At 44.3% G+C, this 26,449-nt stretch overlaps 1 protein-coding gene across 2 annotated transcripts in view; it reads left to right on the top strand.

Annotated features, from left to right (window-relative positions):
- zbtb46 (zinc finger and BTB domain containing 46) overlaps positions 1-26,449 on the top strand; it is a 60,096-nt gene that overhangs the window by 29,159 nt on the left and 4,488 nt on the right. The window contains exons 2-5 of one of the 2 annotated variants that reach the window (XM_025901961.1): positions 14,776-15,057; positions 19,707-20,047; positions 21,517-21,559; positions 21,681-24,393. In XM_025901961.1, the coding sequence (XP_025757746.1) occupies positions 14,776-15,057; positions 19,707-20,047; positions 21,517-21,559; positions 21,681-22,477 (1,463 nt within the window). In that variant the 3' untranslated portion in view covers positions 22,478-24,393. Of the gene's footprint in view, positions 1-14,775; positions 15,058-19,706; positions 20,048-21,516; positions 21,560-21,680; positions 24,394-25,278; positions 25,455-26,449 lie in introns of those variants that run through there. The other variant, XM_025901962.1, reaches the window with a different exon arrangement.

Raw genomic sequence — 26,449 nt, 5'->3', positions numbered from 1 at the left:
GCAGGGGTGGGTGGGTCAAGAGGTTTCTGTGGTTAAACATTCATAGCAGTACCCCCACAGCTAAAACATGGCCCCGGCACATCCACACGCAACTCTTCAAACTGCATTGGAAGATAAATTTAATGTCTGTGGCTGCGGATCAAAAACACATGACGACACTTTTGTTATTCTCTCAGAGAATCTTTAAAAAAAATAAGATGATTACTCATTTGTCTTTGCTTTCCTGTTGACTTTCTGAGATGCGTTTTTCCTTTCGTATCAACGACCGCATACAACTTGTTTTACTCTAATTGTTGGGTGCCTAAAAAAAATCAATAATACCAAAATCTGGGTCAAACCAGATTTTTTAAATAGTATTTGCCTTGCAAGCACCCCTCACTATAACCATTCTATTTTTGCTTACCTATCACTTACCTTATCTCATTTTAACTACTCAGACACACTGCTGTGTGCGCGCGTGCTCGTGCGTGTGTGTCTGTGAGTGAGTGTGTGCGTGTGCGTGTCTGAGAGAGAGACAAAAGACAAAAAATATCAAGATAGTGAATTCACAACATGAAAGAACGTTACTACAACTGGATTTTGACTTTCTTTGTTATGCTCGATAGAAGGTAGGCAGCACAGAAGGTGGGTATTGTGTAAAGTTAAATGTGTGCTGCATTTATTTACTTATTATTTACTGGGAAATTGATGCAATGTAACGGTTTATTAGAAGTTAGCAGCTACACTTTGAAGTGCACACGTGGATGTCTGTGGTGAAGACACACATAGCCGTGTGGTTTTTAATGCACTTTGGTCCTGTGATTCCTAAGTGGATTTAAAGGCATTTCTTTGTGATGGATTATCAATAATGATGATAGAATTAGTAAGGAGAAGTAAGTTGCTCTGTATCATGCCTGGGTGTGCAGAACTCTCTGAGTTTAATGTCCATCATTCTGCACAGGTTTCAGAATTGCCCAAGGTGTTGCAAGACAGGATCACAACTATAATTAAATTTGGGAACTTCTGATTCTAATTTGCCACAAAAGGAACTTATTTACTGTAAATCCATTCTCCTCATACTGTAAAGTTTTTTCACACATGAAATGCTCCATTTGAATAAGTTCAAGGTGCTGCTGTGCAGAAGGCCAGGCACAGGACAAAACTGCGTAAGAAACATGACAAATTTTTTAATTTCACTTGTAATTAACTTGTTAACTTGCAATTTAATGTATAAAAACAAACTGGTTTTACATATGAGTGAGTGCTCCTGCTTCCACTCTTTGATGGGAGATCCATGACAAAGCTCCTGATTTAGAGATATGAGACGTGATGTGATGTGATGTGCGCTAGGATCCCTCCCTCCTCCAGTGATCTGATATCCCGTAATGGTCCTTGTAGTCAGTGAGCCTGGATAACACTGCTAGCTCATGGTGTGTGACATGGTACCCAAAAAATTACCAAGAGTTAGTCGAGCGCAAGCAGGCAGGATACTGATACTGAAGTGTGGGGGAGAGCGAAAGAGGGGCAAACACGTACACCGACATAGTGACGGACATCTAGAAGCAGAAGCTGCAACTTTAGGAAAGAGTTTAACCTTAAAATAAAGTACTTTACAGTAAGTTCATCTAGTCAAATGCATGCGCTCTCTTTCTCTCTCATTTTCAGTCAATGTGAAGTTCCTCTTTCCCAGTCTGTTTATTTTAGAAAGGTGGCTTTGTTCTATTTACTGTACCCACTCCCTCAGCAGCCTCTACCCCTGTCCGACCAGTTAGAAAAGGGGAGCGATGAGGAAGAGGAGGGGGAGGAGGGCATGATGTTTGGACAAACGGACAACCCGAACAGGATATAGAGGTCTACAGCCTGTGGGTGTGTCGGTTTGGCTGTGACACAACTCGCACACAAACACTCAAGCGTGCACACGCACAAACACACATACACACACACACACACAATCGTGGGAGTGTTCCCGCTGGAGGGCAAAGTCTCCCTTCCTCTTACACATTCATTCTCTCTTTTTCCCTCCTTCCCTTCATTCCCCCTTTCCGCTGTCACACCCCTCTACACCTCCTTCCTTTAGACCTTTCTTTCTCCTTCATCCCTCTTTCCTTCTCTTGTGACACCCCCCACCTCCCACCCCTCTGCCTTTCTTTCAAAAAAAAAAAGGGAAAAAGAAAGTGTTAAAGATACAGAAGAGTTGGCCAACAGCAATGAGAAACTAGGAGGGAGAGGCCAAAATCACCACAGGGGACAATTATGGCTTGGGCTGTGTACGTGTGTGTGTTTGTGTGTGGTTCTTTTTGGGTTTGATAGTTACAGTGACGTTGTTGAAAACAGTCCTGGAAGCCACTATCTGTCCTTCACAAGAATTCTTCCCCTTCTTCTCTCCTCTATCCCTCCTTCCCTCCGTCTGTTTGGACCTTTTTTACCATCCTGTCAATTCACGCTGTCACTTCTGTTTTCATTCATCTCGTACACTGGAGCTACAGCCACTTCTTGTGCCGTGCGTTTGTGTGTGTGCGCGGGCATGTGTGTGTGTGGTTTCAGATTGAGTACATGGGCTTCAAATAAAGGCAGAGCTGTGGGTTAAACTTCCTCCTCATCAGCAGGATCTGTGTCAGTTTGTTTGCTTGTGTAAAACCAGAATTTCCAGGTTAGGTTCCAAAAGTTTAAAAAAAGCAAGAAGAAACGCTACTGCATAGTCACATTTGTAAAAATGCAAATAATTTAATGATGCCTTTTTGTAATAAAGCTTTTTTTTTTCAAAATCGTGTACTTGCTTGAATGGCTGTAGTGTTTGAAAGGTGCTATATTAAAAAAAAACTCGTCTTGCCTTGCCTCACTGCAGTTCCTCCTGATTTTACACTCCTCTATTCAATAGAATTCATATAATCATCCCATGATGACAGCTAATGGCTTAAATTAAAGAAAACACATGTGCTATTACATTTCTAAACACAAATCAGTGCTAGCGCCACAAAAATACCCAACATGAAATACACATAATGCATCCTAAAATGTTCATTTCTAAATTTTCTCACTCAGTTACGATAAATGCAATATAATATATTGTTATAAAAGAGCAGCAGGACCTATAAATGGCCTGCTTTTAGTTACTGTGTGACTTCTTTCACATGTAAACACACATCAGGGAAAAGCTGCAGAGAGAAAAAAAAAACAAGTGATGTCACACTGTTGGTGGTTTGTCAGAGGTTACAAACACAGGCCAGTCTTTCCTTTTCCGAGTGTCTATATTCATTATTTTTGTATTAGCATTGCATTTCTGTGTAACATGGATATGAGTTTTTCTCTGACGAACTTACGGCGACATATTTCTCCTGTTAGAACAGCGGTTAGCCCAGAATTGACGTCAGGACTCCAGCTCTCTGTATCCTCTGTGCCTTGCTGTCCCTTAACATAGTTTGATAAAAGGAGGCCACAGTCTCCTTTTGTTCCCGTTGTCTCCCACTCTTCCCCAACCCCTTTGCCCCAGATCACCTGCCTGCCCACACTCCTCATTGTTTCCACCTTCCTCTGCCTCTCGCCTCGCAACTTTTTCCTCCTTGCTACCCTCATGCTCCAGCAGTAGCATGCAAACAATAACTTCATCTGATACACTTAATCTCCTCACTATCTTTTTTCAGCCCCACCCCCCAAAACCTTCTTTCTTATATGTCAGTAAATCTGAATCTGAATTGGGTCACAGGCTTGTTTCAGGTGGGCCCCAGCAACTGTACCCGTATTTGTCTTTTCCTTCATCAAATTCCCCAGTTGAGACTACACCTCGCCTGAGTGACCATAAAAAAAAAGGTTAAGCCTCTCTGATAAAGTCAGAGTGAATGAGAAATTAGGCAGTGGAACGTGGTGGTAAATATGTAAGTGAGCATGTGTTTGAGGAGGGCACAAAGAGATAGAGAAAAGTTTGTATATGGTGGAAATGTAATTGTGACCCTGGCTTTTTTTTTCTTTTCCCCTCTGTGTGGTTAGACTGTTTGGCCTTCCCGTAGTTTATCTAGCCTCAGAGACATCCAACTTCAAGGTTTAGTTTTGTGTGTCTTTGTAGATGTGTGTGTGTGTGTGTGTGTGTGCTGTACAGGAAAGAAGAAAGCGAGCAACGGGGGTGAGAGGTAGATTTGATAGCGGAGGACACCCAGACCCTTCTTCCCTCTCTCCCCCTTCATACCCCTCTGTTTAGACCTTGATAAGTGGAGCCGAAGTCTGTGGGGGTTAGGGATTCCTGTCTAGCACAAATGCATGCGTACACAAAGACACACACACACACACACATTGGGATCCGCCCGCTCCACATTCCTGTGTCCGACTAAGGAAGCAGCCTAGCCGTCTTCCCCTCCACTCCCAAATTATCCCCTTCTTCTAAAATCACTACATACTTATCACACACACCTCTTTACCTCTCTCTTCCATTCTGACTCATACATACCTCCTCTATCTTTCTCCATCCTTCCACTGAGCCCGGTGCAAACAGCGTGTCTAATCATCTCACAGTGAGCGTAAAATGTTTTACTAGAACAAGTGAAAAAGATCTGGTGGTACAGTGACATAATGTCCCTTCTTTTTGCAGTGCAAATACAAGTTCAGATTATGTCTTGCATCACTCTTAAGATTGCTTTGATAGAAGCCGAAAAACACCAAAATCACTATAAAAGCTTACTGTATGGCCAAATATTACATGCCCAGAGTAAAATTGACCTCTCACAGATTTTCAGGTATTTCTGCTGCTCACCTATCACTCTGTTGCAGTGGGGTTTCTTTGTATGATCTCTCACTGCTCACCTTTTTTTTCTCTCAACTCTCAACTTTCATCTCTTTTTATTCATTTCACTCTTTTGTGTGCTTCTTCTTCTGCTGTCCAACTCTGTTTATATATTTTGCCCCCTTTCTCTCTTCCCCCCTCCCTCTAGTCCTCCCTCCCTCTCTTTCAAGGGTGGGTTACAGGGGTTAGGAAGAGGTCATGTGGTCTCACGCTGCCCTTTCCTCTAATGGCTTCTTAATGAGAAAGAGAGAGCGAGGGAGAAGCAGGGAGAGAAGCACTTTTGAGAAGTGGGGTGAGATATCAGCAGTTCTGCTTGGGGTACTGACTCTGTGTGCATGCGTGTGCACGTGTGTGTGTGTGTCTCTGTACGAGGCTGTGTGTGTGAACATGTGTTTGTGCGCGCACATAGTCTGCGCTACTTGACCGACCCCTTGCTCCATTTGAAGGCCTTTCCTTGCTCTCTGTTCCTCTCTGGGGAAAGAGGAAATGACACGTTTGTAGCCTCGAATAAGCTCTGCGGCTCATCACACGCAGTGTCCACTGGGTCTGGCTCGGGGATGGGTGGGAGATGTTTTGGAGGTGAGGGAGGAGGGTGGTGCGGGCAGGGGGCTGGGGTGGGGTGGGGGCTCTTTAATTTGCACAGCTTCTGCTGATTTGATCATAAGCAATTAATCTCAATGGCTCAGCTCGGGTGCAGTGGGGGAAGAGAAATGAACACAGTCCTCTTTATGCAGGCGTCCCTTGCTCTGGTTTTCCCCTCCGTCCGTGCAGTGTGATTTTTACACTTCTTATCCCTTATATTTGTATCATAGAGGGAACAAGCTGTGGGGATTCTGCTGTGGCGTCGTTCCCATGTCGTCCCATGTGATTTCCCCTGCAGAACAACCCCAGCAAGTTTTGTCTTTGCAGACAAATATTAGTACTAAATCCCCATTTTTTTCCTTTTTTTCACAATCTAGTTTTCAGCATGTTTGAAAAGCTTTTAATGAGTCTAAGGTTGGCAAACATATTAATCACTTATGTGGATTAGCAAAATTTTGAGTCAAGTATAAAAATACAAGTTGATACTTGGAAAGCCAAACTTGGATTTGCACAGTTAGTGTGTAATCAGCTCCACGTTGGTTATAGCACCACAATTCAGAGCTGCATTAGGAGAGGGCATCGTCTATTTTGGTTTTCAGACTGCTGACAGGCTCGTGGAGTAGTGCGAGGTTCAAGGTCCAGATCTGTCATGATTGATCTTGAGATCCATCCAGCTTTTATCAGCTCAGGAGTGACACAGATCCCCCCTGATCCACTAGCACCAAGCTTGCAGCTAGCACAGGTGTATATGCTCATCTATATCTCATCTGTTGCGCTTCCTTCTCCTGTTTAACCCTTTGCTCCGTTCCTTCATTTTCACTGGGATGTCTGTATATGAGACAAACAGTCATTCCCTCACTCTCCCTTTCTCTGCAGTCACTGTGCCAGCTTTCCATCTCCCTCTATCTCCCTCGCCCTTGCTTTTTCCTCTCCATGGCACCATACTCCTCCCATGCTGAGGCCAGAGCTCTCTGCCTCCATTGTTGGAGGCAGGTTGCCAAGGATACAAGCACAGAGGCACAGTCTTAATGTTATGAGATGGGAGAGATGAGCAGAGAGAAGGGAAGAGGGGCAATAGCCTCTCTGGTCACTGGGCAGCTCCACAGCAAGCTAATGCTCTCCAGAGTACATGTAACTCCCAATGCTTCCCACTTTGTGAAGTGTTCCTGTGTGGATGGAGCACAGTGACACTGGTGGGTTGTGGAGTAACTTTTGTTCTGGTCGCCCGCTCCCCGCTCACCTGTTGTGACTGTATTGTATGACTGCAGTGCATGTGTTGTGTTGTGTGTTTGCACATTTGTCAGGCAGTCACTTGGTGGGAGTATTCGAGCCGCCGTTCTTTGGATATAAAACATATTAACCAAATTAATTTAAATGCAATTGTCTGCACATAACCAAGTGCTAAATTTTAAGAAATCTAAAAACATTAAATAAGAGTCTCTGTACACTTGGGTCCAGTGCAAATGATTTATTAATGATTTTTCGTTAATCAGGTGTTTTGAATTATTGGTTTCATGACTAATTGTTTTGGAAATGAAATGAAATAATCATATTGTTTTCATTTTAAGTAGGTAAGTAGGCAGTGGTATCTGTAGTCAGTTCCAGAAACTTCCATCACAACTATGTGGTGAGTTTGTGGAAAGGTGAGATATTTTTAAGAAAATATAATATACCAGTGAAAAATCTTAAGCATTTTTCCTCACCACTGTACTCTCTTGAATATGTGGGCATTAATATGCCATTTATCTCATTTATAGTTCCACAACCTGCTCCAGGATGTCCAGCTGGAAATATTTTGACATTTGCCAACTTTGTTTGCTTCTTAAACTTGTCTAAATTTATTTCCACCGAGCAGTAAAAAGATTATACCGGCTGGATAGTTAGACTCGAGCTTTTCTGTTGGTCAGTGTGAGTCAAAGATTGTGTTAACCCACACACCAGTAACCCACAGGCTATACCATCCCCACCCTGAGTGTTTGTCATTTTCCTCCTCCACTTTCCATTATCCCTCCTCTCAATATCTCCGTGTCCCAACTCACCCTTCAAAATACAACCCAGGACTGGGCTGGACGGGGGCATTGGAGCCGGGTCCTCTCCCATGTATAAATCCAAGACATAACCTCTCACTCTTTCTCAATCTCTCAATCTCTCTCTCTCTTTTTGCTCTTAGCACAAAGCCCTGCGTGTCTGCCTTCCTTCCCCACCCAGCATTCTTTCCCCATACAGACCTCTCCCCCGCTCTCTTTCGTTCTCTCTCTGTCGACTTCCCTCCTGCCCGCCAACTCGCTCAGCCTCACCCTACCTTTCATTAGCCCACTCTTTATCTCACGCACTTACTCGGATCGCTCTCTCTCTTTCCCTATCTCTCCAGCTTTTACACTCCCCGCTCTCTCTCTCTTTTTTTTGTCTACCCCCTCAGTTGCTTTGGCTTTTTTGTTTCTGATATATCTTCATTTATTTCTCTCTCCCTCTCTTTCCCTGCTGACCCTATTATTTTTATATTCCCTCTCTCTCTCTCTCTCTCTCTCTCTGCCATCACTCCCCCTCTCTCCCTCTCTCTACCTCCCTCCCACTCCTCTCAGTCCCTCTAAGCTGCATTAACTCCCCAGATTACCTTGAGCCCTGCAATCCTCCATCCCCCACGCACTCACCCGCTCTTCTTTCCCTCCCTTCCTTCAGTCATTCACTTGCTCACTCAGACTACGTCCACAGCTAATTTTGACAGTGTGGATAAACAGCTGCTTTGTGTCATTTTGTAAAGATCTCTGTCCACGCCGAAACACTTAAACTGTAGAAAAATAGATCTCTTTTCCACTGGCCTCAACAGAACTGTGGCTCATTGACTTGTGTTAAGGAAAGGGACATACACAGCCGTCTTTAATGTATTCAGTCATGACCACTGTAGTCAAAAGAAAATTCTTATTTCTCTCTGTATTCATTGATATTTAACTATAAGGCTCTGTTTTCAGGTGCATATGTAGAAAGCGTGAGGCGAGAATGCTGGCAGCAAGACCGCATCACGGAACCGGCTTTAAGTCTGCAACAAGATCAAAGGAGTTCCAGGAGAGGGGGGTGGGTTGCAAAGCAGCTTGGAGACATGCAGCAACAAAAGCAAACCTAAATAGCGTGGCCTAAATGAGATTTTCTAATTGGATGTGTAGAGCTGGGCCATCACCCCATGTCAGCTGACAATGATATCCTCCACCAGCTGGGATTGTTTGACTGAACTGATGCTAGTTTTTACCTGTATGTCATCAGAAATCTCTGATACTAGTGGTTCACATACTTTACTCTATGCGTTTACTGGTGGATGAAAGTTCTGTGCATACCAGCGTTTAAAAGGGCAGAAAAGGGGACATCAGGTCATTACAAAAAACTTGCTGCTCGTATGCTGTGTTCTGACGTTTTTTTATTGAATCTATTCTGTCAGAATGCAGATTGGTCCACAAAAGAGCAGACAGGTGCGAGGCAGAAGTTAAAGGTACAAATATATTTAGTGTGTTTAAAGAAACTGTTTTAAATGAAAGACAAGGTCATCTGTTCCATTTTAAAGGGAAGCATGTGACTAAGTAGATATAAAATGCATGCCAAGGTTGTCACTTGTATACGTAGCAACACTTGGCACTTAAGAAACAGAGCATGGAGCCCTGCCCTATGTGTGTTTGGCATTGCAAAAGTTTGCAATTCAACCATGACATTTTCCTAACACTAACTACACCATTCATCAAGCTCCATTATCAACCTCAAGAAAAAAATCAAACTGCGAGTAAAAATGACACTTAGAAGAGGACCTGGCTGAAAGTCATTTGTGTTTGTGCCACTGCCACAACTTTGTCTGCATGGGAGGCTTCAGAAGGTACGAGCTAAACCTCCCATATGGACGCTAACAAGCAACCAATCTGAATATTTAGTCTGAGAACTTCTTGGAACTTAGAGCACTGATCCATTAAGGATCAAGCAAATCCAACTGTTCTCATTTGGACAGCTTATTCTTCTTAAGTCACTCACTGTTGAATGATGTGATCTACAATGCTCAGCTCAGTGATATTTATATAACACGTAAGCCACAGAAAGGAAACGGTAAGAGAGAATAAGTGCAAAAGAGGCTGGCCGAAGTGTTAGCTGTTAGCTTGACACCTGCGGGTACGTGGGCCTACGGATGTGTCGATGAATTGTGCTGCACCGCTTTGAAGTGTGACCGCCATTTTAAAAAGGGATAAATCCTACCTAGAAATGCACGTATATCCTCCTCGTGAATACAAATGCACTGGAAAAACACTCGAGGAGGTTAACCGTGGCCAGATACTGCACTGTAGCCAGATTACGTGAGATCACATCCTGATTAATTCTGCCCACATGCTTGCATCTTGTGGTTGTTTAGCATTGCCGTCTTAATGTAGACACGGGCAAAAGCACAGAGAAAGGGAAGCGTTTTCAAATTTAGCTGGCTTTCCGTAGCCTACTCTCACACTCGCTCGTTCGCCCCCACCGTCACCACCCAACCCTCCCTCCCGGAGCCTCTGTAACCTCCCCCTCACCTCTCCTCGCTTCCCCTTCACTCACCCACCCACCCACGCTCCATCACCCCACCGTCCACCTCTCACCCCACCACTCTTGCAATCGTTGTGCTCCTCTTCTCTTTTCTCCTCTCCTCCCCTCCACCCACACTCTCTCTTTTTCCTCCGAGCCCCCAGCAGTACCACCATCACTACCAGCACCATCATCTCGCTCTCTCTCTTTCTCTCTCTCCTGTCCTTTACCACTTTCTTCCCTCTGTCCCTCCCTCCTCTAAAGCCTTCAGGCACTGCTTGATTTATGCTTGCCCTCCCTATCCACCTCCCCACCACCACCACCCACCCACCCATCCTTCCCTATCTCTCCTGGAGGTTGTGGCCCGGCTAGTCCCTAAAAACAACAGAGAAAGAAAGCAACAGCGAGAGAGAGAGGGAGAGAGAGAGAGGATAACAACCTCTTTTACTTTCCATCCTCCCTCCTTTTTAACCCAGCATTTTTTTCATTCTCCTCTCCCACACTGCTTTTTAAATTGCCTCTGAATTCTTGAGCTGTTTTAGTGCCTCACTCCCCCTTCTCAGCTGAAATTACTTTTTTACCCTCTCAAACTCTGGCATGCTGAGGAAGCAAGTTCCACCTTCCCTCCCCTCTTTGTCCACTCGAGGACAAACACGCACTAATCACAGGTTCAGCGTACGGAACTGTTTGTAATAAAAGGTGAAGGAGAGACTTTCATTTTCTCATTTGGAAGCTTGACGCTGTGACGGCGGCGCGCAGACAACACGGACAGCAGCGGAGTCTTGTGAGCAACGCGGCTCTTGTAATGCCTTGTCCTTTTCAACCTCAGGCTGGCCAAGCCATTAACCGGGCCGACTTGGGGCAAGGCTTCTTTCTGTATCCTCCACTGTCTCTCACACACACATGCGCACATATATGCATGGAGAGATACACATTGAGAGAGTCTTTCTCCTTTGTTTGCACTCTCGCATACTCAAACATGCACACAAGCCCTACTTTCTTCTCTGACAGCTCTCTTGTGGTCGACAAGCCTCAGTAACTCGTTGCTTAACCACCCTGGACTTTTTCTCTCCATTGTGTTTGGTTACTGTCTCTGTTGGTTTGAAGGCGGGGTGAGTTATGTGAGTGTGTGTTTGTGACTCGAGGTGTTGAAGGAGCGTGTCCATCATTAGCCAGGTCATGTGCGCATGAGTGCGAAACCTGTAAAAATCTTTTTGGGGGGTTTTTGTGCCTTTTTTGCTTTCTTTCTTTCTTTTTTTTTTAATCTATTAGAATCTTTATATTTGGAAAATGGAAACTCCCTCCCAAAACAGTGTCAGGCTTCATTTAGAGAAGAGGGAGGCATTTGTAGTGCGAAACACACACAAACACCCGCCCGCACACACACAAACACACACACACAATCACACAATCAGAACAGAAGATCAGAGGTCAAACTGGGTCACCCGACCCTTCCCTCCCTTTTCAGGCCTTCTCTCTCCTCCTTTTTACTGCGTCAAAGCGTGCTCTCTAGTAACACAACTCCCCTTGTGAAACACACACACACATATCACTTAGATACAGTGCAGCCTCCAACCACAGCGCATAAAACTGTATCTTCTATCCATTAGCCGTAACTCGCTCAATGGATGATAAATTCAGGATTCCTCATAACACATTTGAAGTATAGTTCAGCGCACACCTATTTTATTTCCAAGGCAAGTCTTATTCCTCCTTTGCTTTTTCCCACTCAAGCCCCTGCATAGCTTGCAGCATCGCTCACGCGCGCGCACACGCACGCAAAACACACACATGAACAAAGAGAACCCACCATTTCCACATATTTGTCTCTCTTTTTAAAAGGGGGTTTTATTTAGCATAAATGTTGAAGCCAAGGGTGCCCGGCTACCATGGCAACCAAATTAAACGGAAGATCTCTTCAGAAAGCAGAAATCTAAATTATTCGGACTCTTTTATGAAGGGGAAAATGAAAATTCCCTTCACTGTACAGAGACCGCTGCACTGTAAAGGCAGAAGAAAAGAGGAGGGGGAAAAAAGACGAGGAAAATGCTATTGTTTTTTTTGTATCTGACCACGCAGTTCAAAGCCATATTCCATGCCATTGAAATTCATAGGTTGCCTCATGACAACCGGTACGTTAACACTCAGCATATGTGCACAAAGGAATGATGTAACCACAGTGTCTCTAAAACTCGGGATAAACCTATTGCCTTTGAAAGATACCACAATATGTGTATCTACAAATCCTCAACCAAACCCGGCACATGTATGATGAAATCCATAAGCTGCGCGCATGGGATTAGGTGCTACTGGTTCTGGTGTGGTAAATGATTTTATCTGTAGGAACAGGATGAGGTTTAAGTAAGACAGCATCTACGCAGGCCCGATAAAGCTTACATAAGTAAAGGCGGATTATGCCGTATATTCCGATTATTTAGCGAGGAAGCCTGTTTGCGATCAGCTGAATACTAATTTCTAATATCTCGCGCTTAGTCCCGGATATGTGGGTATATCCTCAGAAAAGCAGGATACGGCGCTGCATGTTGCAGGCATGTGAGAGTGGCTCACTAATGCATCAAATACAAAAATTCATTTCACACATTTTTTGTGCAAGACAGAAGTTAGACCGGCATCTGCAAGGAGACCATGAAGCAATCACTCTTCCATAACCCTTCCATTCAATCTACACTGTATGACTGAAGGATTGTTACTGTATGACTGTAAGGAGTGTGGATATGTTCCATCTGTAGATGCACGTGTCTAAGGGGATGCTGGGAAACCGTTCTGGGGTCATTCACTCACCCGATGAACAGATGAGTGGAAGGAGATAGGGGTCAGAGATGACCCTCTTTTCCCTCTCTCCTTCCATTTGTCTGCCTCTTCTTTCTCCATATATGTGTGTATTTGTGCAAGTGTGTATGTGTGTGTGTGTGCTGTTGTTGGCCAACAGCAGATCTATGTTATTGATTGACTCCTGTGGCTGCTGGGCTGCCCACTGAAGGAGGGGGCAGAGCTCTAATGAATTCCTACACCTCATGCCCTGTGCGCCAACCCCTACACCCCCTCCTTAATTAACTTTGTGTGTGTGCGGGTGGGACGGGGGTGTGCGTGGATGCACGCATGTGTGTCTTGTGTGTATCATCTGTGCTTCCTCCACAGCTCAACACCCCCGCTTTTACACTCCCCTGCCTTTTTTATTCCTTTATCTCTTTCTCTTTCCACGCTGCCCATGCCTCCTCTCTTTTTTTTCTCTTTACTCCCCCCCACCCTTATTTTTTTTAATATCTTGTGATACGTTAGCTAGCCGTTTGATGACTACTGATTACTTCGTATGTATGTCACTCTCATCTGAGGCGCCCCATCCTCAATATCTCACTCATATCTCTACACCTTTCAGATCTATATGTGCAACCATGCATACAGAACGTGTATCCATCCATCTGATCTGGGATCATTTATCTATCCCGAGCATGAAAAATGACTGACAGTTTCCCCGTGTCTGTGTGTGAGAGAGGGAGAGAGAGGGTGGTCAGCACTGACCTAGTAAGCTGAGAAAAAGCTGTATACCCATCGGTATTCCAGACGTGGAGCCAAACTACTGTCTTTGTCACCTTGACTCCCCTGCAGCAGACGGCCACCAGGCTGCACAGGAAACACTTAACACTGCCTAACTGTAGTTAAAATGAACAATAGGGCTGTTTTGTTTTCTTGCTTCCATTATATTTTTTCATGTTTTCTTTCCTTTTTTGCTTCCCCACCCGTTTCTGTTCTGAGTGCCCCCGCATCACCCTAGTTACTGTCCTCACTCTGTTTATTCCCCATTAGCTCTGAGTGTGATTTCAGCTGTCGCTGCATGGGCGCTGTGCAACGGTAAACTTATATATTAGGATGTCAGAAGGTTTCTGTCCAGAACAGTCACACATAATTATGTACACACCCCCCTCTCCTTAAGGCAAGACTCAAGTCTGCATTAGCGCTCAGAAGTCCCTGTGTTTGTTTTAGATGTAGACAAGCCATTCTTTCAAAGACTCTAAGCCAGTGATGTGCCTGGTGTGTATTTTTGTCTACTTCTTTGTTGGAGAAAGCAACCTGTCATCAGCTAAATGTCAATTAGGAGGTAATAAAAGTGTGTTTGTGTCTGTATTTGTGTGTGTTTTTGTTTGCGTGCATGCATGCGTGTGTGTGTGTGTGTGTGTGTTGAGCAGAGCTGTCGTCAGCAGTGTGGTCTGACAGTCTTGTAGATCTACAGTGGAACCTCCAGCGACATGTCTACTGCTGACAGCTTCTCTCTGCTTTCAACGAGTCTGATGGCTAAATGCACACACGCACACACTCACGCACACACGCTCACAGGCGTAGCGCATAAACACACGCACACACATGCATCACGTCTGTGTCTGCCGTTCGCTCTCACACTGTCTCTTTATGATCTCTCTGTATTTTTGTTGACTGGTGATGATGAGGTATGTTAGGGAGTCGAGGAGAGCGAGGGATGAATCAGAGTGGTGACGTGTTGGTAGTCGCTACCAAAAACACTGGGTGTAAACGATGACTTGGCTGAGAGGGTTGAAAGGATTGGTTTAATATGGTGTTTTTTTGTGCTTTCACTCAGGCTGTTATCACTGTCAGGTGAAACCTATAAGTGTCAACTTTTTCTTGTTTGTTTGGGGGGGGGGGGGGGGGGTTGTAGTTTGACCATCCCTGTTTACCCCCTTTGGAGATGCTTCACAGTGTCAAAAGTGATGGAATTTTCATCCTATAGAGAAACACATAATCCCTCAAATATATTAAAACAGTGCTTCAGTGATTTAAAACACCAGCTTGAGCTTGAATAGCATTTTAATGTCAGTCATTTTTAGTTGTATAAGGGCACAAGAACTTCACCCGTCTTCTCTTACTTCATCTCTATTCAGGGGCAGACGTGACTGAACCCAACAGCTCAGACAGCCGTGGCGAACGCCTCGACTTCTTCCTCAAACAGGAAGAGCCTCTTACCACAGAGCCCAGCTTCCTGGGGACCAACGAATTGGAGGAGGCCGGGGGAGGAGCCGGGGGTGGAACAATCTCATCTGTAGCCAATCTGAAGGCAGCGCTGATGAGTAAGAACAGCCTGCTGTCACTGCGGGCTGAGATGATGGGAGATGATAACCCCTTGTTGTATGAGTACCTGCCCAAAGGAGGACACTCCCTGTCTTGTAAGTCACTATTTACTAACACTGCACTCACCCTGATTGTTATACACACACACACACCTCAATATAACTTAGGTATACACAAATTTTCTACTACTTTATCTTTGAGTACCTGCTTACGTGGTCACCTGCGATACATAAAACATACAGGCGTAACTGCTTCTGGCATGCGCCTCCTCTGTTGTAGTACTTTCCCTCATCAGCCACTGTTATCTGGATAACTCTGAATCCCTGTGTGTGCAAGTGTGTGTGCATATTGGTGCACGCGTGTGTGTGTGTGTGTGTGTGTGTGCCTGTGTGGTGCCACTTGAGTGTGTAACCAGTTTGTGTGGTAATGCCAGTGATGACTAGTCAGCAGTGACTCAGTGAGAGAACATTTTGCTGGGATCGCTCGTGCTGTCTTGAGAAAATTTGTTTGGTTTTATGTGACAGTTTCTTTGTGGGTATCAGTGGGTCTACGGCTGTATTTCACCGCAGCAAAATAACACAACAGTGCAGCAGCAACTGTTCAGATATTTACCTACCAAATTGCTCCAGATACAATATATAAATCTCTGCAAGCTGTTAGAAGGGCTTTCAAAATTAACAAATACATCCAAACTCACCAAATGTCATAAACAAAGAACACAATTACAGCAAGCAATAAAAAGGTGACCTATTACAAATCTTTGCTTCTTGTTACATATCTGTGCACGACCAAGCAACCAATAATTATTCTTCTCTTTAAAATCTGATATTCTCAGCTAAAATTAGTAAAAGAAGCTCTTAAATCACAGAATTCTTCCTGTTACAGTGTAATAAATCATTTCCTAATCATATCAATAATAGATCAATAAGCGGCCGCATTGGTGCTTAATTTGTCTGTGTTAACAAGAGATTTTTTTTTTCTTTGTTCTGTCAGTTTTTTCTGCCTTCAATGAGGGTGTTAAACTGTGTGTGTGTGTGTGTGTGTGTGTATGTGTGTGTGTGTGTGTGTGTGTGTCCTAGTGTGAGCATGCATTTGCTTGAGTCCACGTCCGCGTGGGCACATTTGTGTGCGTGCGCATGTGTGTATTCAACTCGTGTGTTTGTTTCTTTAGCTTTTACAGGCTAGTAATTGGATCTTTTGTCCTGAGTTCTGCCTGTTTTTGTGAGCGGAAGAAAAGCAAAGGAAGGGTACAACTCTGAGCCTAGTCATGTCTTTTCAGTTGAGCCCCACTCACCTACAAAATAAAAGACAGGGCCAAGACTTAATAGACCAAACACACATTCGCAGTCGCACGCGCTCGCGCATGCACGTCACATCACATCGTTTCTTTTGTGTCAGTGTTAAGTGTGTGGGATTGAGATGTTTCTGTTGGCTTAAAGAGGAGAATCGGATGCTGTCACAGCACAGATAGACAGCCTCACAAGCCTCAGAAAAGAGAAGAAGAGGCTTTCTGATACACACTCAGACTTTACAGATACACTCAGCCTTGACTATATGAATAGGGGATTTTGAGAATTCAGAGAATGTTAATCATTTGCTCTGTGCATGGAAAAAAAAACACATTGAATGAGCACTATATCTGTATTTTAGTTGTCACCAAAGAAACCTCAGGGAGGGTTTTGGTTAGCCAAACCCTATTTTCTAGTCCCTACACAATAGGGGTTGGGGAAATGGGCCTGTCGAGATGGCCAACATCCTCCCCTCCCTCCCCAGGTCTGTCCCTGTGTCTAAATGAGGACAGAAAATAAACAAACACTGTACCTCAGATTACTGGGCGGAGGATAAGTCTGCCTGGTTTGACAGATCACTGCTCCCTGCCTCCCTCCTTCCATTCGGCCCTTTCCCCCCCTCCTCTTGTTCTCCTCCTGCTTCTCCTTCAACCCTTCTTAACATCCTTCCTGTCCTTTTTCCCTCCTGTACTCCCCCTCATGCTATCCGTCCCTCCTTTCCTCCATCTATTTCTCCTTCACCCCTCCTTAACACTCATCCCTCACACTCTCCCTCACTCCCTCCCCTTTTGGCCAGCTCTTGCAGTTCCTCCATATTTGTCTCACTCTTGTCTCTTCCCCCCCTCTTTTACTTCAGCTGTGGAGCATCAAAGCATGTTGGTCTAAAATAGTGGGAAAGTATTGATCTAGGCGCGGAGGAGGCAGAGCAAGGTCACCTGTCCCAATTCCAGAGAGGCCTGAATATAAGCAAAAGGCCTTGACATAGAGCTACCACCTCCCACACCCTTTCATCTTGTTCCTCTTTCTCTCATTCTTTTTTTCCCCCGACATAACTGACGATTTAATAAACCGGGTTTCTGCTAAACATCCACGCATCCAAAAATAAGATCATACTGGAAATATCTCTCTCTGCATGTAGCAAGTCAAAGTGATTCGACCCCCATCTTGTTGACAGGACATGGAATTAAAATGCACAGCTTCTCTTTTTGCTATCCTTTGCATGGGTCACGGACCACATGCCAAAATACAGTGGAATCAGTGTGTATGTCAATCAACCTCCAAAATCCAATTAAGATCAATGGGATTTGGCCCCACTACCTCTCTGTGCGTCAGAGAGTCAATTCCAGACAATGGATTTTGCAGAACCATCCCTGCACACCTGCCCACACTGCCACCATGTACAGGATGTTAGGAACATCCAATTAACTATAGAGATTATACTGACATTATTGAACTTTTCCCTCCATTGCCAGCTCTCATCAATTCACATCTACTTTTAAAAATTGACTCACCTCTGTGCACTAGCTACCATTCGTTCCACAGCTACTGCCAAGAGATTTTCAAAATGTATTTATGATTGTGACACAAATTTTGTTCCAAATTTAACAAATGGATCCTATATAGCTTGTCTTCTGGCTCTCTCTCTCTCTCTCTCTTTTTTTTGGTACTGCAACTGGAAAGGAAGAACAGTGAGGGTTAATTCAAAAAGCACTGGTACGGCAGATGGAAATGAATCTAATCTAGACTTGGATTTTCAAATTGAGTCTACTTTATATATCAACTTTTTTGGATTCAACAGGACTTACCTGCAAGTGGCGGAATCTAATAGACGGATGTGCACAAAGCTGCTATGAACCCGAACCTGCACGGTCTTTTGTTCATATATTTTTTAAATAATAAAAAGTAAATAAAACTGTCCAAAGGTTATGACTAGCCATGTGTCATTAAGCATTTTTCCGTGAGGTTACAGAGAGGTAAAATCCAATCCAATCTTGCTATTTTCTCCTAACAAACTTACAGAGCTTTTTAGTTAATTAGTAACCTTGGTCAGTCACCTTCCACTAATTGCTTCCCTAAAGCCTAAACAGATGCAATAAGTACGGACTCCATTGGGATGGCAGGTGAAAGAAAGGGATGACGATTGTATGTTAGTTCATATTCAGTCATCCCATGTTTAAGTAATGCAATTATTTTACTTTTTTCTTGTCTTTTTTTTTTCTTGCTGCTGTGCAGGCAGTCAGCTGACTGCTATTTGCATACTTTAAAGCTTGCCAGACACAACTGAAATATTAAACTCAGTGATACGACACTGTAATATATGCAGTTACATGTTGCATTTCTGCAAGAGGCTTGAACCAAAACTGATTAACTATTCCATGAAAGCCCTTTCCTGAGAACCGTCTACTGCCAGAACACCATTTGTTAATGAGCTACTCCCTCTCACCTGTATCTCATCCGTTTACTCTCGGTCTCTACTTCCTCTTCGCTGTTAATGCTGTTTCCCCTGTCACTGATGGGGTGGGGAAGAAGAGATGGGGAGTTAAGCATTTGTGTGTGTTCTCAGTGAGTGGGAGTGGGGAGTGTCGGGTGCGGTAGTTTAACATTCCAGGAATCCATCCACGGCCGAGCCTCATGGTTGTGTGATTCTGTCCGTTGTGCAGAGGAGGGCAATGAATGGCTAACCCACTGCATAACTCTGGAGACATTCCCCAAAATGCTGCCCACATTTGCAAACGCTCGCATGCGTACACGCGCTGTCTAGAGAAGCATGCGATACATTACGCTTTGATTAATACACACTATTAATCAAAGCGAAGAAAGGGAGAAAAAAAGAAATGCGCTCTCAGTACCAGCTAATGGTGATATTAATGTAGCAGAAAAAAAAGGCTCTGTGTGAATAGTTGTGGAAAGCTAAAGGTTCTGTAAAAAAAAATTGAAATTCTTATCCAGCGTGTCTTAACTTGTTGCTGGTAAACATCTTACATGGTCGATGTAGTCGTCCTTTACCCTGCGTGCACAAAAAAAAATCTTCACTTGAGCTGCAAGATGGCTCCTCTCCAAAACAATCTCCTTCCACGCTACAGAGGATCCTCAAGCCCTCTCCTTATATGCATTTTACTCACACAACATGGCACATACACACTCACAAAACACACACCCGCTGCCATCCTCTGCGCACGCATGTGGGTGGAAGGAGAAGGAGAGCAGAGGAGCGAAAGAAAAAAAAGAGAGAGAAAGAGAGAAGAGAAGCCCTAACCCTTTCCCCTTGGCTGGTGGAAAGTGAAACTTCAGAGTTTTTCTTCCTCCCCCTCTCCATAGTGTTTGATAGTGTAGCACTGGCAGCCTCTGTGTGCCCCCCTGCCCACTCTCTCCCGTTGTGTTCTGGTGGCCAGCTGCTAGCAGAGTTGCAGTTGTACGTGAGTGGGTGGGTGAGACTCGTTTCCTGTGCTCCTCAGGGCTCTACTCCAACAACTACTGCAGCACGCTCCGGCCAGGGGCCACGGGGGCCACTATTCATAACAAACAGGGGGCTGGCTCCTCTCCTCCTCCTCTTCCTCTTCTTCCTCCTCATCTTCCACCATCATCATCACCACCACTACCGCCATCATCATCATCATCAACAACATCAACATCAGCATACTGCCCACCCACTCCACCCACACCACTGCACCCCTCTGAGCTTCGGCCCCTGGAGGCCCCCGGTCTGAGGGCTGGGGCACCCCTGCTGCACTCAGAGAGATTGGACATGGAAGTTGAAGAGGCCCCTGAGGGCCCAGAGCCCTCCACCTTGCCTGAGGTAAGTGTACCAGAGCCTGGCTCAGCTCCAGGGCACAGGCTGCTCTCTGGGCACTGCTACTCCACTCAGATAAAAGTTCTAACAGTGGAGATAAGTATCCAGGGGGCAGCATCACCCTGTTTCTATACACGCACACACCGAAGGGGTTTGAGAGGTGATGGAGGGTAAGAAGTGGCAAGTGATGTGTTGGGAGCAACCTAGGAGTTTTTGCAAGGAGGAATTGGGGGTTAATGGGGATATTACCCTTATTTCAGAAAGAGTTCTTTTTAAAAATGTTAGCACATCATTGCTCAATCCCTTTCTGTATCTCATTCTCTTTGTGGAATTTGGCATATTTCCTGCTTCGCTGGAGAAGAAATGCTATTTTTTTCCTTTGTTTGCTCTTTCTTTTCTGTATGCTTTGTTTGCTTTTCTCTTCCTTTCAGATTGCCAGTTCTTCACTCATGTCTCCCTTCTCAAATAATCTTTTAATATAGTTAGACTTGAATTCACCTTCAAGCCAGAAGTGTCTTTGCTCAACATTAGTGGTAATGTAGTCTGTTGTAGTTACATTAGTGATGACACGTCTAGTCACAATGGCAGCGTGTGCTTAGAGATGGCAGATAACAGGCAAGGTAGTGTGATGAGAGTGAGTAGAATCAATACAAGTAGACAATGAGAGGTTTGCTCTCGCAGCCCAGGAAATTGTTTGTTCTTCTCAGTGTGTGAGTGAGAGAGTGGGTGTGTGTGTGTGTGTGTGTGTGTGTGTGTGTGTGTAAGAGAGAGCATGGCAATATGAGCATGTGTAGCAGTGAGTTTTGTGCCAGTCTGTGTGTGTACGCTGTGTGTGCGGGTGAGCATTTAGGAGCAGCATTTGATTTCAGTGGACCTGCCTCCCAACAAGCCTCCCTATCTCTACGGACAAGCCATCTGTTTGCCCAGTGCATGGTGTTCTGTTCTTAGAGAGGAGGAAGGAGGAGGAGGAGGAGGAGGAGTGTAGGGGCTGAGCAAATGGGCGGGGGTGAAGGAATGGCAGGAGCATGGAGTAGACTGAAGAAGAGTGGAGTTTAGTTTAGTTGCCGAAGGAAAGAAAGTGTGGGGACGGGTGTTTAGGTGCACCTTGCTTACACCCAAGAGAGTTTTGAGTTTATGAGTATCTCTCCCGTAATTCATTTATTAACACTGTAGCTCAGCATAACTGCTCATTCTGTGCCCATGAGACAGCTGTAGCATCCAGAAATGATTTACTTTTTTTTTTCTCTCTTTGCTTTCCAGTTTCAAAGTCTTTGAATAATCATGACCTTGTTTTGCTTTACTTTTTAATTTTCTGCTTCCATGTTTTTGTTTCTCCATTTCTTACAATTTCTTTTTTAAATAAGCTTGCTTTCACAGCTTGTACCATCTTCCTTCCTCTTGCATGTCCAGACAACATTCCATACAGGCTGTATAAATATGCCCGTGTGACATAACCGTATGTTTTGCGCTTACAGGAGGGCATGAAAGACAACGAAGACACTAAAGAATACAACACAGGTATGGAGTATGCTATAAAAGTTGATGTCACAATTTAATAGTCATGATAACTTAAGCTTGTGCTTATTGTACCTCACTATTTCTCTGACTTTCACTCTCACCATCTTTCTCACTATTTCAGCCTTGGAAGGTGACCAGTCTCCTGTCGAGAGGGATCAGATGGGCGAGGGGAGTTGTGCGGGTGGCTTGACTGTGCCTGCGTCAGTGCCCGTGGTTGGCAGAGGGACTAAAGGGCTGCTTGGGCTGGGTGAAGAGGCTGGATTAGGGGAAAGGGTTGTGCCAGAGCACGGTGCCTGGCCCTCACAGGGGTTCGCCTGCTCCCTGTGCAAACGGCTGTTCCGCAGCCTGGAGCATCTCAGGGAGCACGAGTACCGCCACACCCTATCTCTGATGGCCTTGTCCCTTGACTGGCCGAGCATCCAAGGTCCGCACCACCAACCGACCCAGCCCCGTCACCATCCGCAAAGTCATCCTTTCCACTTTCAGTCTTCATACCGGCCTGCGGTGGCTGAGCCTGCACCGGCGCGGTACCTGTGCTCGCAGTGCCCCGCCAGCTTCACTCTCAAATCTAATGCGGACCGACACGAGAAGACCATCCACTTCAAGAAGAAGTTGATGCAGTGTGTGTACTGTCTGAAACACTTTAGAGACCGCACAGACCTACACAGGCACCTGTCGTCCGTTCACTCCAAAGAGAGAGGGCACACCTGCCCTGCCTGTGCCAAGGCTTTTAGCACCCAGAAAAACCTGGCCACACATGTAAAGGTGTGCTGCCAGGTGGGGTCAGTGCCAGGAGCTATACTGGGAAGCAACAGTGGAATGGAAATGTCTCAGGGTGGGACTATAGACCCACTGTGGCGAGTAACGCAACAGATGAAGGTTGACAATCATAATCACAGTATCAATGTGGAAAATTGAGAGTGGAATTACAGGCAGCACGCTACACAATTTCCTACCCATCAGTTAGTCGTGTATCCTCAAATGTGTTTTACGTTCATGCCAAAAATACTCTGTGGTGTCATCACAGTAACAAAGTAAGAGTTCCTTTTAAAATCATGTCTGTTGATTATGGATATAAATATCTAGGGACTTTTTTTTATTGCTTGCTAAGTTTTATGTCACTAATTTTTTTTTTTAATGGTGACTCAAACTGACGACTTATGTGTCAAAAGTGCACAACTGCTATGCAAAAAAAAGAAAAACAAACCTTTGACTGAAAATATATGTGGTCTTTTTAGACTGAGCGAATAGTTTTAGTGAGCACTGAGTGTACCCTTGAACAGGTGAATTACTTTCCACTGCAGTGCCGGGTTGAGAGACTTGGGGGGATGGGGCTTTCCACCTCCCCGACCTAAACCACTTGTCTCATTCTCTGTCGCCAGCCACCGGTCTGACTAAACTCTTCTCTCCTTTTTAGGCAGAGAGATCTTTATCTTTCTGTCCACCCCTGCATTAGGGGCACAAAGACATTCAGAGATATCTGCCAGGCATTACTCTGAGTCACAGCCCACACAACCACACCACCTGCAGGAATTTTGTAGCATTGCATCATAAGGACAGAATAAAAACCCAGGCGAGAATATGACTGATGCTAGGGGCAGTACGCCTCAGCTGATAGAAGGAACTGTCATAAAAGAACTGAAACACAGAACAAAAACATTAGATTTTGTTAACTATAGGCCAACAGAATTTGACCCCAAATCCACCGCTATTGAACACGCAGTATCTTGTTCTCAGTGTGACATGACTGCTTTCAGTCACTGCTGTCATATCAGTACAGATGAGGGGATGTGCTGAACGAGACAAAGCCAGCTAAAACAATAGATCAGTAGCAGCTAGGAAGGGGGGGTTGGGTGGTGTCATTTTCTCTTTCTCTGTCCATCTCTTCTGTCCCAGATCTGTAATTCTTGCAACGGCTGAGTGTGGTTGGAGCTGGACAGTAATTGGTCCTTCACGGCTCCGGCCCCTCTTAACCTCTGACCCCTCATCTGAAGAGGAAGTGGGCAATGAAGGGCAGATGCCCTTTAAACTGGATGAGCTTAGTGATGTCACGGCTGCAGACAGATAATGGTGTGGTTGTGAGCATGGGGTAGAAAATGAGAGATCAAGAGAGACAAGTAGGCAAATGCAGGAGAATAATAAGAGAGGTGGTGGAGAATGTCGATGGGCAGAAGCAGGATTATTGGAATCAGCTTGAACACTGGCTTGAAAACCATTGCTAATGTAAATTCACACCAATTTCTGCCAAAATTTTCTCTCTTTAGTTTACAGCAGGCCTTTAACATGCAACAAGATACTGTCTTGATAAAACCCAATTACAGTAAATAGGTTTATTGTGTATACGCATACTGTGATTACTATGCCCAAAGAGAAGCTATTCACCTGTGTTTACTTCTAATTATCACTCGAGCACATTGAGCTGCAACTTCTGTGTGCTTAGAATAGCAGAACTGGTGTCAATTGGGAATCTGTCCGCTTCCTGTTGTGTGCATATCCTGTGTATATACATAGGGAATTCCTAAATGCCAAATCCTTTCTGCCACAGAATCCCACATTTTCAGGTAGCACGCCCTGTCCTAGCCAGCAGATGAGACAGAGCAGCAGGCTCGGAGAAGTCAGGAAATAATCAGAGCCAGTCATTGAGTAGAAATGGAAAATACTGAAAGGCCGTTTTTGAGTGCTGTTGCAAAATGTGAAAATACTGAAAGATATTTCATTCTATATTCTAGATTTTCTCATTGACATCCCTGTGTTGTACAAAAGCTGTACTTTTTCACACAAGATTCTACTTGTAGATTTTATGCTGTAATTAAACAATGATGGAAATTTTTAAACTTTGCTGCTGTTTTTATTCTTTAAAGAAGCTATCCGTGTTATGTACACATGTGCACACATACACACACTGCAATATTTCTCTCATTACTTTTGCACTTTAACCAAAAAAAAATCCAAATACCTAACTCTGTTGTGCAGTTCATGTGTATTTGCATGTTTTTTTCGTGATGTGCTTCTTGAATATTTAATCAGAGCAGAAGTCGATTTGCAGATGGAGGTAAATATATTGTAAAGGCTTGTAACCCCTACCGTGTTTTTGACTCCCAACTATACGTGATTAGTGTTTGTTGTGTTTTTGTATTGGTAAATCCAGTTCCAGTCTCCCCGAGTCATATGCTTTGTGTCAGTGGCTAGAAACAGACAAACACAGAGAAACAGTCAGTTTACTTCGATGTCTTTTACCTAAGCTACCACTTAAATCTAGACCAGACCCCGACACAACACTAAGACATGGTATTAATATTTGTTGTATTTTGCCCTTGCCTTCCCTTGTGTGATTCAATATTCCTTCTTTGTGTGGGTGATTTTATTTTATTGTCATTGTCTGTGTTTGTCTTTCTGTCTGTGTTTTTCGCTGTCCATAGTAGAGACCTTCTAGTGCAACTAAGGCAGACTGGCTGTTGTGTTATGTGTTTATAGTATCTCTTTGCCTTTATTACTTTAGTATAGAGGAAGAGCTGTTGCCAGGGCAACCGTAGCTTTGACGGGGATTGGGGTGGCCATGGGAATTGATGGTACATTTCTAGACCATGCCGCTAATTAAATGCAGTAACTAAAAAGTGACATGTTGGTTTATTTAAACAAGCTTCACTCAACCTTCAATTTTTTTTTTCTCTCTCCCCCTTCTTTCTCTCTACCCTCCCTCCCCTTCTCTGTCCTTTCAGTGAATGACTTCACGGTGATCCGTAAAAAGTTCAAGTGCCCCTACTGCAGTTTCTCTGCTATGCACCAGTGCATCCTAAAGAGGCACATGCGCTCCCATACTGGTGAGAGGCCCTACCCCTGTGAAATCTGTGGCAAGAAGTTCACCAGAAGGGAGCACATGAAGAGGCACACACTGGTGAGTGCAGTCCTTTATTTACCTGTAGGCGGTAGCAAATTACACCTTACTCAAAGTGAAGATTTATAGATGTTATATATAAGAGACAGAACCAGTATACATTACCGACTCGTTTGTTAATTCCTGTGTAGAAGCTTTGATTTAACATCAGGGCTATTACCGGCTTTGTTTTTTGTGGAGCCATAAGTGGTTTGGACAAAAGGTCAGCTTATTTAGAGGCTATAGTGCAGCACAGACACCAACTAGTTAGTTCAAAGCAATCTTAGACAGTATAAAAGACGGACATAGCTACCACTAGGTTCTGAAGTGTCCCTTTTGAAGCCTTGGGATTAACGTCTCTGCCATCGCCATCTTGTTGCAAAATACTGGATGTGATGTGAGGTTTACCACAGACTTTAAAACCACTCTCTTGTTCTTAGCAATTTATTGTGCGTCTTCAGATCACAGAAAATACTCAATTTCGAAACACAGTATGACCAAGATTTACAAAATAAGCAGAATTTATTCAGTGTGACGCAAAATGAGTGACACAGTGAGTGTATAAACTCTGTGGGAAAGTGTTTACAGAGGTCAAATTAGGAGGCCCGGGACCTCTCTTGAGGTTTTGCAGACATTTGACCATCCATCATATGATGTTAGCTTGTCTGCCGGAAATGTTACAATCATGGTCACAACCTAGCTCACAATTTAAGTAAATAAGGCCCCAGTCACAGAGACCTAAAGAGTGGTCCAAGACCATCTCATAATCACCGATCGTGAGTGAAAACATTTGTATTTCCGCACTGGTTATGAGTGGCTGCTGGAGGTTGATTGCAAATGAAAATTGCTAAAGCCCAATGCACACAGGTCTACAGACTGGTCAATGACCCCCCTGGCAGTCACCTGTTGCCAGCAAATAAATTGTATTCCTTCTCCTCTTTATTTATTCAGTCTCTAGCATATTGCTGCAGTTGTAATTTGAATGGATTCAAATTCAGTTTCAGCTGTAAAGTTGG

Source organism: Oreochromis niloticus, linkage group LG20 (assembly GCF_001858045.2).
Source record: "Oreochromis niloticus isolate F11D_XX linkage group LG20, O_niloticus_UMD_NMBU, whole genome shotgun sequence".
Lineage (NCBI taxonomy): Eukaryota > Metazoa > Chordata > Actinopteri > Cichliformes > Cichlidae > Oreochromis > Oreochromis niloticus.
The sequence above is the reverse complement of the archived record's forward strand: the minus strand, read 5'-3'. Positions and strand labels throughout refer to the sequence as shown.